Raw genomic sequence first — 14,056 nt, 5'->3', positions numbered from 1 at the left:
TGCTCTGAATTCAGTAGAGTGTGATTAGCATTTTCTGATCATTTGATGTGGAATACTGTAAAAACCTTAATTAAGCATTGCATCCATGAATCAAGTAATATTTGTTTTATAATTTTTTAATTATCATTATTATCATTATTTTTACATTTGGTGAATGTTAACAACAGGTACATGAATTGCATGGCAAATGTAGAGGAGACCAGGACTAGTCATATAGACATGTTTTCACAAGGGCTATAGACCATATTTATGCTAGCGCCATCTTTGATTTTTAATGGTAATGACAATGAGACTGTAAGGGATAGACTATCTCTTCAATGGCAAAAACCATATAAAGCTGTATTAAGCGCCTAGATCACATCTGATTTTCCACAACTCATGTTGTCTGGAGTTCTTTGTATACTGAATGTCCCTGGACAGATATTTTATCAATGATTTGTCAGCAGAATGATCCAAAAACAAACTGCAGTACAGCCCATTGAAGAGACTGTACATCTCTCCCTCACACCCTCATTGCCATTCCCATAAAAAAATCAAAGATGGCGCTAGCATGAATAAGGTCTATAGCTCAATAACTGAGATATGAGGGCCTTTCCCACTGGTGGTACTATAGCCAGATTTAGGTACTTTTCCCCTGGGTCTAGTGCTTTTTGTCACTTTCGCACCTAAGGAACTATAGTTCCTCAAAGCTGTTTTATGGGGCATTTATTGCTCCTACTCCGGGGCAGATACTTTTGGGTCGTAAAGTAACTGTGGGAGGTGCTGCAGCCTGTGATTGGTCAAAAACCTGCATTGAGAAAGGAGAGGAGCTCCATAGCCACCGTTAGTAAACAAACTAGGTGTGAGAATGTGTTGGCTAGCCTGCTTCTCAGAGGACTGACTAATTTTACAATTCCCTTAACAGAAATAACATAAGAGACAAAGTATCCAAAGAAAATCACGCGTTTCACATGTGTGTATGTGTGACTTCATGAGGAGACATACTTTGAGTTTTTATCGCATCTGTACTGTGTGACTATACAGAAAATACAATTATTTCTGGATTACTACATCGACTTTTTCCTGGGATGATGGATATAAAACATCTAATGTTTATCGAGAGTGGGTAATTGAACTTTACTGTACACTAAAAGTCATGAAATCTAGTTTACATGAGGGAAGTATTGCATGCATGTCACTGCGTGGTTAACTTGAATCATTATGAGTATTTCAGTAATTTATGTTGAGTCATAAAAGCCTTTATTGTAAAATATTGTTTTGGGCTGGGAATCAATTCCAAAAATAATAGATTCCTTGATTCTGAGGCGTAGGATACGAGAATCGACTTAAAACATTGCAATCGAATCCAGAGCTCGATTCCTTTCTGGGAAACCGGTGTTGTGTTGAAGTCTGTTCCCCTATGTTTCCCAGGTAAGTTACCAGGGAACAGACTCAAACTTACCTCAAATTTATCTAATAGGGTTTAAGCATCGTGCTTTGATATAGGCCCTGAAGTTTTTTTTTTTTTTTTTTCAGAATTGAAAAAGAATTAAAAAAAAATTGTCTGGAATCCATTGATTCCAAAACTAACAATTGCGGTCGATTCCCAAATTTCTGGGATCAAACAACAAGAAACACTCACGAGCCCAGTTTAAACTGAACCTGAAGGCACAAGCTGCATTCAAAAACTGGTAAATGCTGCCTTCTGAGGCGGTATAAGGATGGATGAAGGTAGGATGAAATTGCTTTTTAAACTGTTCAGATAGTTCCATTAATCCCAAAACACTTGTTTAAACCATTAATAATTAACCATTGATAAGGAAGCTGCCTACATTTTCCGATGCAGCCAAAGTTAGTATAAAATAGGCCTAAACAAACAAAAGTGTAGCTCCGATCCATGCATCCTCATTGGTATTGTTGATTTTATTGTTGTTGTTGCTATTGAAATGCATGTACAAATAACGTCAGAAAAAAATGGTCGACACTAGATGATGTCTCTACAGTGGTTCCTTTTGTGAATGCCAATTCAACAGAGGAAAAGTCTCCTTGGGTATTCCGTTTCTCGGAAGAGTTAATAAGGGAAAAGTACCATTGATCTGCTGCTTTGAAATATTTCTAAAAGCCATACATAGCCAATAATGCACATGTAACCTGGGTTGGGGAGTAACAGAATACATGTAAAAGGATTACGTGTTTAAAACACAAAATATAAGTAACTGTATTCCACTACAGTTACAATTTAAATAATTGGTAATTACAATACAGTTACATTCAAAAAGTATTTCGATTATTGAAGAGATTACTTTGCATTTTATTGTCATTTGTTTCATTTAATATTTAGTCCTTTCAGATGGAAAACATTTATCAATATATATGCTGCAATCCAAAGAGTATTTGAACAGTGGTGAAACACTTTCTTATGATGCGTTACATTCATACGAGCAGACAGAGGAGTAAGTTCTTTTTTAGCAGAATAAATAGAAATAAACCTTGTGTACATTTTCAGCTTTACGCTAAGCTAAAATACAATTTTACAGGGGGTCTTTGAATCCAAGGCATTCTGTGACTCCAGCCAGGTCTCCTAAGCAACCAAATTGGCCAGGTTGCCAGGGTGGGTAGAGACACGTGGAGTAACCTCTTCGTGGTCACCATTGTGTGGTTCTCGCTGTCGGTGGGGCGTGTGGTGAGTTGTGCGTGGATGGAGAATAGTGTGAAGCCTCCACAAGCGTTATGTCTCCGTGGTAATGCGCTCAACAAGCCGAAGATGCGTGGATTGACAGTCTCAGATGTGGAGGCAACTGAGATTCATCCTCCGCCACCCGGATTGAGGCAAGTCACTATGGAACCACGAGGACTTAGAGCAAATTAGGAATTGGGCATTCCAAATTGGCGAGAAAAAATTAAAAATTCACACTGAATCATAATTTCTTTTTTTCTAGTATGACATTTGATATTAGGGCAAAACTTGTATTCTTGATCATATTTTTTTGTATTTTTTTCTTGCAAAAAATATAAAAAATAAGATATTTAGATTTTCCAGAGAATGTATTTCTAAGAGATTTTATAGTCAAAACAAGTGAAAAAATCTACCAGTGCTGAAGAAGTAATACAAAGGATTAAGAATACATTACTGACCTTGAGTAATCCAACAAAAAACATTACAAATTACATTTTACAGCATGTATTTTGTAATCTGTAGTGCAATACATTTCAAAAGTAACGCTCCCAACCTTACATGTAACTACAACACAAAAATCCAACCCCTGTTAATTTTTAGCATACTTACAATTTGCTGGGAAGAGTTTCAACAGCACCAGTGTCATGGCGAATGTGAATTTTTAGAGAAGGACTGCACGTTGGCTGGGCTATATCTACCAAACCCCTCCACATCCTGGTGAGGAAATCACTTCAACAATGTTCCTCAATTTTCCAAAAGTTCTGATTTCTGTTGTCATGGGTAACTTGATGGGAAACAATGCTTGATTCAAGAGAACAACGAGATGGCCTTTCAGCAGAGTTCTCCACTATGTGTCAGAGTGCAACAAAAGGATCCAAATGCAAAAGGTAACTCAAATCAAAGTCTTTAATGGTCAACAACAAAGGAAGTCTGTAGTGGATAACACAGAACTGGAACTCAAATGATGCTCCCCAGGAAGACAGCTACACAGAGGATACTTGTCAGGAGTGGAAACGGGGAGCAGAAAGTTCACTCGAACAGAAGGTACTGGTCCTTGTAGAAAGTAGCTTGAGCAGAGTAAGCCTTGTAGAAACTCACCACAGCAGATAACAGGATACACTAAGACGAGCGCAGCTACACATGACAAGACGTGGTGAGTAACTGCTGACAGATGAGAGAGCATTACACAACGCGTAACACACACAATAATCCGACACAGAACAGAGAGAGCAAACACCAGAAGTAGACAGAGTAATCAGACAAGACTAGAAACAGGTGTCACTGCAAATCAGCTGAGCGCTGATTGAGATGATCAACAGGTGATGCCAGAGTGCAAACATGTAAGTGTGTGTGTGCTGGTGTGTGAGTGAGATGAGTGTGTGAATGAGTGTGTGTAGTGAGAGAGAAACAACCCAGATCCTGACAGTACCCCTCCCTCAACGAGCGCCACCCGGCTCCCGAGGGAGAGGCCTGGCGAGCCGGTAGAAATCCTCGATGAGCGAAGCGGTCCAGGACGTCCGGGCCGGGATCCACCGCCTCTCTTCAGGACCGTAGCCCTCCCAGTCCACCAAGAACTGGTGGCCACGCCCTCGAGGGCTGAACATCAAGCAGCCTGCGAACTCTGAAAATGGAAGCCTCTTCGGTCAAGAGGTGGAGGAGGAAGGGTGGGACGGGTGGGAGCGCTGAATGATAGGCTTAATACTGAGACACATGAAATACAGGGTGTACCCGGCGTAACTGATGAGATAATCTTAGCTTGACAGCTGCCAGACTAAGGACCTTCACAATAGCAAAGGGACCGACAAAACGGGGCATAAGCTTACGTGAGCCCTCGTGTATAGGTAGATCTTGAGTGGAAAGCCACACCTTCTGCCCACATACGTATCTAGGGGCTCTAACCCGACGACGATTCGCAGCTCTACAAGTTCGTGCTCTAGTGCGACATAAAGCCGATATCACTCTCCTCCAAGTACGCTTGCACCTTTGAATATGGGCCTGTACGGAAGGCATGGAAGTCTCAGAGTCTTGTGATGTAAAAAGTGGAGGTTGGTAACCGAGACAGCTCTCAAATGGGGACAACCCAGTAGCGGACGACGGCATAGAATTATGGGCGTATTCAGCCCAGGACAACTGATCGCACCAAGAGGCAGGGCTCTGTGAAGTCAAGCTGCGCAACATGCGTCCGAGAATCTGATTTGTTCGTTCGGCCTGCCCATTAGTCTGAGGATGGAATCCTGATGACAGACTGGGGGATGCCCCAATCAGTCGGCAGAATTCCCTCCAGAACTGAGAAGCGAACTGAGGCCCTCGAGCGGACGGTAGTTTAGGAAGAGGAATGAAATGAGCTGCTTTAGAAAAACGGTCGACCACAGTGAGAATAACCGTGTTGCCGGCGGATGACGGGAGACCGGTAACGAAATCTAAAGCAATGTGCAACCATGGGCGTGACGGAATGGGAAGTGGTCTGAGAAGGCCAGCAGGCGGAGAGTTGCCTGATTTTGTCTGGGCGCAGACAGGACACGACGCTACGAACCGAGAATGTCACGTTCTCTAGTGGGCCACCAAAATCTCTGGCGAATAGCGGCCAAGGTACCCCTAACACCGGGATGCGCGACTAATTTAGAGGCATGACCGAGAACGGCTGAACGAGCGGTCTCGGGAACAAATAACATACCCTCTGGGGCACAAGGTGGTCTGACAACGTGTGAAAGAGCCCTCTTTACGGCCTGTTCGACTCCCCAGACGACAGCTCCGACCACGCAGTGTTGGGGAACAATAACCTCCTTGGTCGAAGCCTCCACTGAAGAACCGAACTGCCGCGAGAGAGCATCGGGTTTAAGGTTCTTGGAACCTGGTCTAAACGAGATCGAGAAGTCAAAACGACCAAAAAATAACGCCCAGCGGGCCTGACGAGCGTTAAGTCTCCTGGCGGAATGGATGTATTCGAGGTTCAGGTGGTCAGTCCAAACAATAAATGGAACACTGGCTCCCTCCAACCAGTGCTGCCATTCCCCCAGAGCTAACCGAATCGCCAAAAGCTCCCGATTACCCACGTCATAATTGCACTCAGCCGGCGAAAGACGATGGGAAAAGAAGGCGCACGGATGAACCTTGTCATCAAGAGAAGATCGCTGTGACAAAATAGCCCCCACCCCAACATCAGAGGCATCGACCTCGACTATAAATTGTCTCTCAGGATCCGGAGTGACTAAAATGGGCGCGGAGGTGAACAACCTCTTGAGTCGATCGAATGCATCTTAGCGTCACCTCAGACCAAAGCGAAACAAGACTTGGTCGAGGTGAGAGCAGACAGAGGGGCAGCGACTTGACTAAAATTACGAATAAATCGTCTGTAAAAGTTAGCGAATCCCAAAAACCGCTGGAGAGCAACACGAGAATCCGGAATAGGCCAATCGAGAACCGCCCGCACCTTCTCGGGATCCATGCTGATACCCTCAGCAGAGACCACCGAACCCAGGAACGTGACCGATCGAGAATGAAATTCACATTTCTCTGACTTGACAAAAAGGCGGTTCTCGAGTAGTCGTTGTAAGACTCAGCGAAAGTGTTGAATGTGTACTTCGAGAGAGGGTGAGAAAATGAGGATGTTGTCTAGATAAACGAACACAAAGACATTTAACATGTCCAGCCCCACCGCAGTAAAGACACAGTTTGTTGGAGATGCGACGTTGTTTCTCTTCAGCCTGGAGGCGAATGCTACCCAACTGCATGGGCTCAGGGTCTGGTCTGGAAGCAGCGGAAGTAGATGGCTCACTAGGTGTAGCGGAGATTGCTCGAACACGTCGCCGTTGCTCAAAGCACTTGTCAAGACGAATCGCCAGCTCTATCAGTTGGTCGAGCTGGTCAAGTGAACCGCGAGCATAAATCTCCTCCTTCAAATCAACATTCAGACCCTCCAGGAAACGAGCAACCAAGGCAGGCTCATTCCACTCGCATGTGGTGGACAGGGTGCGAAATTCAATGGCGAAATCGGCTGCAGTTCTTCTGCCCTGATGAATGGTGGTCAGAAGACGTGAAGCCTCGCGACCAAAAACAGACTGGTCGAAGACCTTAATCATCTCCTCCTTAAAGAGATCAAAACGACTGCAGTAGGGTGTCCCTGCTTCCCAAGCGGAGGTTCCCCACTCACGCCAGACGCCCAATCAGTAACTGAAATCACAAAGGCGATACGGGCGCAATCACTTGCGTAAGTCTGTGGTTGCAGGGAAAACACCACCTCACACTGAGTCAAAAAGGCTCGACACTCAGTCGACTCACTGGCATAACATGGGGGATTGTTCACACAAGGTTCTGGAGGAGAAGGACGACTCTGAACTGCTGGTGACTCCTGGTGCACATTGAGAAGACGAGCAGATAAATCATTCACCTGTGCAACCAAACTCTCCACCGCATGTCTGGCAGCAGATAATTCCTCCTCGTGTCGACCCAGCATAGCTCCTTGAATCCTTACCGCAGAGAAAAACGATTCCTCCTCTGCTGGATCCATCCTTGGTCGGATGATTCTGTCAGAGTGCAACAAAAGGATCCAAATGCAAAAGGTAACTCAAATCAAAGTCTTTAATGGTCAACAACAAAGGAAGTCTGTAGTGGATAACACAGAACTGGAACTCAAATGATGCTCCCCAGGAAGACAGCTACACAGAGGTTACTTGTCAGGAGTGGAAACGGGGAGCAGAAAGTTCACTCGAACAGAAGGTACTGGTCCTTGTAGAAAGTAGCTTGAGCAGAGTAAGCCTTGTAGAAACTCACCACAGCAGATAACAGGATACACTAAGACGAGCGCAGCTACACATGACAAGACGTGGTGAGTAACTGCTGACAGATGAGAGAGCATTACACAACGCGTAACACACATAATAATCCGACACAGAACAGAGAGAGCAAACACCAGAAGTAGACAGAGTAATCAGACAAGACTAGAAACAGGTGTCACTGCAAATCAGCGCGAGCGCTGATTGATATGATCAACAGGTGATGCCAGAGTGCAAACATGTAAGTGTGTGTGTGCTGGTGTGTGAGTGAGATGAGTGTGTGAATGAGTGTGTGTAGTGAGAGAGAAACAACCCAGATCCTGACACTATGACCTTATCATCCTGTATAACATGCACTAACTGGTTAATTTGAGTGTAATGAACATTTATTATGACAAGTTCGAGCATTTCTGTTAAGCCTCCCCAAGTTTAAATGTGATGATTAGACTTCCTTGTCAAAAAATCCCAATTGAATGCTAAAGTGTTGCTAATGTTATTCTATTATTATTTGGAACCAGTCGTAACGGGCTCAAATATAAATCCTCAGAGAATTAAGTTACAAGATAAACTGATATGTGGAAAAATAGACCAGAAGATAGGAATTTAAAAGTGTCCGTTAGGATCTTATTTGATGTAAAGGGGATTCTTAAAGCTAGGTCACACTGCCATCAAGAAATTAGATCCAACAGTTGTTGAAATTTAGCGTTTGGCATTGATTGGCCTCTGAGAAATAGCCTTTGAAGTATTGTTGTGGGATCCCATTTGGATCCAAATTATGATTATGTTTTTAGCCATTCTGTGCTGCAGTTTTCACTGGAGCAAATTTAACTCTTGATAAATAGAAGGCAATACCTGTATTCTGCATACAGCCGCCATCTTACTCAATGACCAACACTTATTCCAATAGTACAGTAGTATAAATCTTTGGTCATCCCACCATTCCAGCCCATTGCATATTGTATTGAGGATTCAGTGGTTTTGTGCAAACTAAATGGAAATCCCTTTTTCTCTGTTAGCAGGCTACTCCCTTACATTTTGTCCATCAGATTTCATTTTGCATGCAGTAATACACATTTGCCTATCCTTTGTCCCCTCACATGAGGAGCTCATCTTAGAAATACATGCCTTGCCTTTGTGTAACTATCAACCCAAATGGAAAGAGTATCACAATGCAGAATAACATGCTCTGCCTGAGTTATACAAAGTAATGAACAGGGATAGAGAATGTTGGAGAGAGAAACAGGAACGCAGGTTATGCGTTTGTAATGTACAATCAGAGATAATGTAGGTAAGTTAATCACCCTCGTGTCTTTTCAGACCTGTATGACTTTATGTGTTCCGTGGAACACAAGAACAGAAATGTTAAAGTATGTTGATGTTGCTCTTTATTCCATACAATGAAAGTGAATGGAGACTGAGGCTGTCAGTCAAAAATAGTCTGCCAAACATTTCCTTTTGTGTTCCAAGAAAGAAAGAAAGCCATATGGGTTTGGAACAATATGAGGGCATGAGTACATTATTTTTTATATTTGGTGTATCAATTATTGAGACATTAAGTGAGACTTCAATGATGAAGTCTTATGAGCCACTGAATACCAGTTTATTATATCCAAGGGACTTGATGTTTTTGAACTCAAACAAATGGAAACCCACCCCTTAGGGTGGAGCTCTCCCCTGAGGGTATGGACATGTATTAATAAAAGTCAAGGGATATTGGAAAGACCTTGTTCGCAGATGCTTTGGTTACCATCATCCCATTGCCCTTTTCATCCCATTTTACAGTCAACCGATATCCTATTCACCAGTGAACCGTTTTGTCAAATGAGGGAGTCTATAGATATTTGATTTCTCCTCTGAGAGCAGTACACCGTATAAATCAAAGGCTAGGTCTTAGCTATGATAAAGTCAAATAAGAAGAGTCAACCAAAACAACTGAGAGCTTTTGGGTCAGACAGAGTGTTGTCGAGTTAATGTTTTTGTTTCTGAGCATATTTAGTGAACAAACAAGACCATAAATCCTATGGGACAGATGTGGTTACACTATAAAAGCAAAGACAATATTCCTAGCATTGGTAGTGCGATAGGAAGTTAGTTAGTGGGATTATCACCACCCAGAACTGATGCTCAGGGTGAGTACAACAAATTTAATTCTACCCATTTCTGTTTAGGATATATATAATATAAGCTCTGTATATTATAATTATATAATACTTTAGTATATTTTTTATATATTAAAAACTTTAGAAGACTGATACATGACAATGATTTATAACAATATTTATTGATTAATTATTATTATTATTTTATTTTGAGCAAACAATGGTTGGCATTAGGAACAAATACTCAAAAAGAGTTCTTCCTGTTTTGTGAAAAACATTGTTGTACACCTACTTTGAAATCCACTCTTTTACAAAAATTGAGAGTTCACTGCCTAGTTGCTGAAAACTTGTGGCAAATTTGTGACTGAACATTTTCACATGAAGTTGTAAATTAGCATTGCGGTAAACTTGCCGCAAACTGTCCATTGCTGCAAAAGATTTGTAGTAGGTTCACCACTAGCGGTGAAGAGCTGCAAACATCTGGCAAACATCTGTGGCAAATCACAAACTCATTTGCATGTGAAAATAGTTTGCGGCAAAATCTATCATGTTGAAATGTGCTGTGTAGATATTTAGACAGTATGTTTGACCATAAATATCCTGTGTTTTAGACCCCTCAAACATGAAGAAATGCCTTGACTACACCTTGCTCCTCATCATCTCAATCCTTCACGGTAAAGCATTACATGAGTAGGCTAACGTATAACCTCAATTATGCATTTTCATTCATATTTGCTCTGCGTGCATACATTAGCAGTGTTAGTATTAACAAGTGTTTATTGTAGGGGATATCTGCTTTCTCTGTATCACTATTCCCCTCATTCACAGGCTCACTGCAGCAGAGAATCATTGGAGGACAGGAGGTTGAACCCTATTCTATCAAGTATCAGGCCTCTATCCAGTACAGTAACAGCCATTACTGCGGAGGAACTCTAGTACACCCGCAGTGGGTGGTTACTGCTGCCCACTGCTGGAGGCCGTGAGTATTGCATACATGTTGAATCAGCCCTGGTGTTTGAATCAGAATCAGAATTTATGCTTAGGAGTTTGTATTTGCCCCAAAGAACCCAGTAAATATGCCATATCAGGTACTTATGGTATTAAATTACAGACAATAAACAACAAAGAATATATAAAATACAATACATGATATAATATACAACATAGGCTACATGTACCATTACACCAGAGTGATGATTTGATTGTAGTGGGCACTAATGCAGTAAATAGAGTCTGACAGCAATACATTTAAAGAATTTAAGTAAATGAAATGCACCAGTCTTTTTCTTTGATTATATATTTAAAAAAAAAATTGTTTTATATTATATTGTTGTGTTCTGAAAATCTAATTCGTCCACAGGAGCTATTTAATCAAAGTGGTGCTGAGTGAACATGACATATACAAAAAAGAGGGCTTTGAGCAGGTGTTCAACGTCTCCAGGATCCTGGTCTATTACTTGTATAATTACAGGACATTTGATCATGACATAATGCTTTTGAAAGTAAGTTAGTCAGCATACATGTGGCAAGCCACTCAATCTCAAGTCGATCCAAACCCGTATGACTTTCTATCTCCTGCCTGGTCTTTTATTTACAATGAAAGAGAACGGGGACCTGTGCTTTTATGCTTCAAAAAGGACAAAAAAACAAAACAAAAACAACAACATAGCACATGAGTAATTCATATGACCTGTGCGCTACATCCCATAACTTCTGAAGCCATATGATAGCTTTATGTATGGAACAAAATGAAACAGATCACAACATGCCAAGTTTTATATGCAGAGGCATATGCAAATTGAGAGCTACAGTGAATAACAACTTAAACTTCGGTCTGTTCACTCTAAGATACTAGATCACTTTATAAGACTTGGAATAAAGTGCACATATGGTATTTATCTCGCTTATATAGGGTGATTAATTAACGCATAAACCCCCCCAATCATGCCACCATAACATGGACTTTTCCCATCAATAGAGAAATTAAAGCTTGAAGTGTGACCTCCATGTTTTTGTGAGTCTCTGTAAGCAAGGGGCAGTTAGCGTAGCTCCAGCTGTTCAGACAATGCGCAGTTGTAAAGGCAACAAACCAACAGTTGATCATAAACAGCTTGTCAGAGCAGGGTTCAGGGGTCCCGGACACATTTTTTAAACTACATTTATCTTGAAACGTCCTTTAAATGCAGTGTTTATGGCTAGAAAAGCTGGAAACCACTGAAAGGCAACAAAACCGCAGTGAGATGCACCAAAAGCATATAAACGCAAAAACGTTTCTCTTTAAATCCACCTTGGACAGATTGATAACTCAATTGTGAAATGAATTGTTGTGGACTGTAGGCTAGTGATAGGCTTATGTTCAATGATATGGAAATAACCCCAACAACATATTGACTTTCTAAAGCCAATTTTCAATTTTCTAATCAATGCTTTACTCGTCTGACACAATTATTTAATGTCTTTGAATCATATTATATATTTGTATTATAATTATATATTATAATTATTTCAATCACTATAAATTGAAATATCTTTGTTTATCACTTAAACAGTGATGTGAATAATTTGATAAATGAATTGGCATATCATGTAATTAATTAATTAAATAAATACAAAATTATCGGTGGACAGTCCTAGTTATTATGCATTAATTTTATGACATTTTTATGGTCCTTTTTGGCACTCGACAGCATCCACTCAGGACAGGACAGTCTGCTAAATATGTTCTTTTGTGTAAATAAAGAAAGTCATACAGGTTTGGAATGACAAAATATTGTGAGTAAATTATTGTTCTTTTTTAACCTTTTAAAAAGTGAATTCTGTTAAAATAAAAAAGTTAAATATTCCACTTTTTAACCTGGCTTCATTCATTCATATGTGCATCAGTTGGAGCGGCCAGCAGAACTCAATGCCAACATTCAGCCAGCTGCTCTGCCAGTCTCAGGTACCCCTCCTTTACAAGGGGGCTCTATGTGCACAGTGAGTGGCTGGGGCGTCACTCAGGTGTACAGTTATTACCTGTCCTCTGTACTGCGTGCTGTGGACGTCCAGATCATCCCCCAATGTCAATACTACTACTATTATAGAATCACAGACAACATGGTGTGCGCCGGCTCTCCACTGGGTGGCAAAGACTCTTGCCAGGTGAGTCAGAGCATAGGTATGATTAGACACTCCTTCGAGTTGGGTCACAGCACATAGGTGATTATGATTTGCTGAGATAAAACTCTGTGACTTTGTATCTATATCAGACAGCAGGAAAGTTACAGTTGGGTTCAAAAGCCTCAATCCACTTGTGTAAATGCTTCTGTTTTGCATTTTTCTAATTTACTAGTTTTATTAATTTATAAATTAATTATAAGTATATAAATTTGAGTGAAAATATGAAAAATGTACATGAATTTCACAATTGCTTGTTCAGTGTTTGAAATGTTCCCATTAACGTTTTGCTTTAATTGCAGCGCACACTAGAGCTGGCATACATCTTTCATATTCTTTTTTAAAAATAAAGCTTTTTTTATTTATAGGTTTAAATAAAAATGTAAATCCCAGATTTTCAGTGTGGACTTTGTGTACATTTGAACCCATCTGTACCTTATTTTTTAATCTTGAGATTAAATCTTGTGTGTGTGTGTGTGTGTGAGAGAGAGAGAGAAACAGAGAATGAGCGTGTAAAATGCATTTCCACAGAAAATATTAAACAAAAGCACTGAAAATTCTATCCCTTATCCCTGAGTGCTGTGACATTGTCCTCCGTTTGGCCTCAGGGTGACTCCGGCGGGCCTCTCATCTGTAATGGTCGTTTTGAGGGTATTGTGTCCTGGGGCATCAGTTGTGCCAACCCGTACTTCCCTGGAGTCTACACCAAAGTCCGCAACTACATCGCCTGGATCAGTTGGATAATTGAAAACGACAACAGCTAGAATGTTTTGTTCCCAAAGGTTATTGAATTGCCACACAATCCAAATGACAGCAGGAAGCCCAGTATATTGAGTACAGCAGTCAGTGGTCTGTATGTTAGATAAGATGTGAGGTTAATGCTTGCATTGAGAATTATTTTAATATTTTAACTCTATAAACTGCTAAATGTATGTACCATGGATTGAAACATAAAATTAAACATTTGAAAGATCTAGAAAAAGGGCCACAATGACAGATCATGCAAAGAGGGTTCGGGTATTCAAACATCCAAATCAAGTGATGTGCATTTGTGGTGAAATTCATGTTTGTTTTGGCATAAATCCAATTCAAAGTGTCCACTGGGGTCTGTTGGTTTAAAGGTAAAGTGCACCAAATCAAATCAAAACAAGACAATTGTTTTTCACAAGCTTACATTGTAAAACCAAAATGTGGAGATTCCCCTGTTCATCAGGGGTTTTTCATGCACTTTTGTTACTTCAAGGCGGGGGACCATAAAACAATAAACTGAGCATTTTCCCAGCTTATCATTGCTGTGTTTTTTTGACCTATTTACCTTCAGCTGTTCTTTTGAAAAGCAAATGCTTTTTCAAATCTCCCCATAACTGTTCAAT

The 14,056-nt window shown here is 40.9% G+C and overlaps 1 protein-coding gene across 1 annotated transcript; it reads left to right on the top strand.

Moving 5' to 3' along the window:
• The first annotated feature begins 9,521 nt into the window (after window positions 1–9,521).
• On the top strand, window positions 9,522–13,948 carry si:dkey-33m11.8 (trypsin-3). The gene is made up of 6 exons (XM_052111797.1): window positions 9,522–9,557; window positions 10,139–10,201; window positions 10,356–10,506; window positions 10,888–11,029; window positions 12,411–12,668; window positions 13,292–13,948. Exons 2-6 carry the CDS (start codon window positions 10,150–10,152, stop codon window positions 13,445–13,447), a joined length of 759 nt encoding a protein of 252 aa, XP_051967757.1. The 5' UTR covers window positions 9,522–9,557; window positions 10,139–10,149; the 3' UTR covers window positions 13,448–13,948.
• The last annotated feature ends 108 nt before the right edge of the window (window positions 13,949–14,056 follow it).

Source organism: Xyrauchen texanus, chromosome 39, assembly GCF_025860055.1.
Source record: "Xyrauchen texanus isolate HMW12.3.18 chromosome 39, RBS_HiC_50CHRs, whole genome shotgun sequence".
Taxonomy (NCBI): domain Eukaryota; kingdom Metazoa; phylum Chordata; class Actinopteri; order Cypriniformes; family Catostomidae; genus Xyrauchen; species Xyrauchen texanus.
Note: the sequence above shows the minus strand (reverse complement) of the source record. Positions and strands in the feature narration are given on the sequence as shown.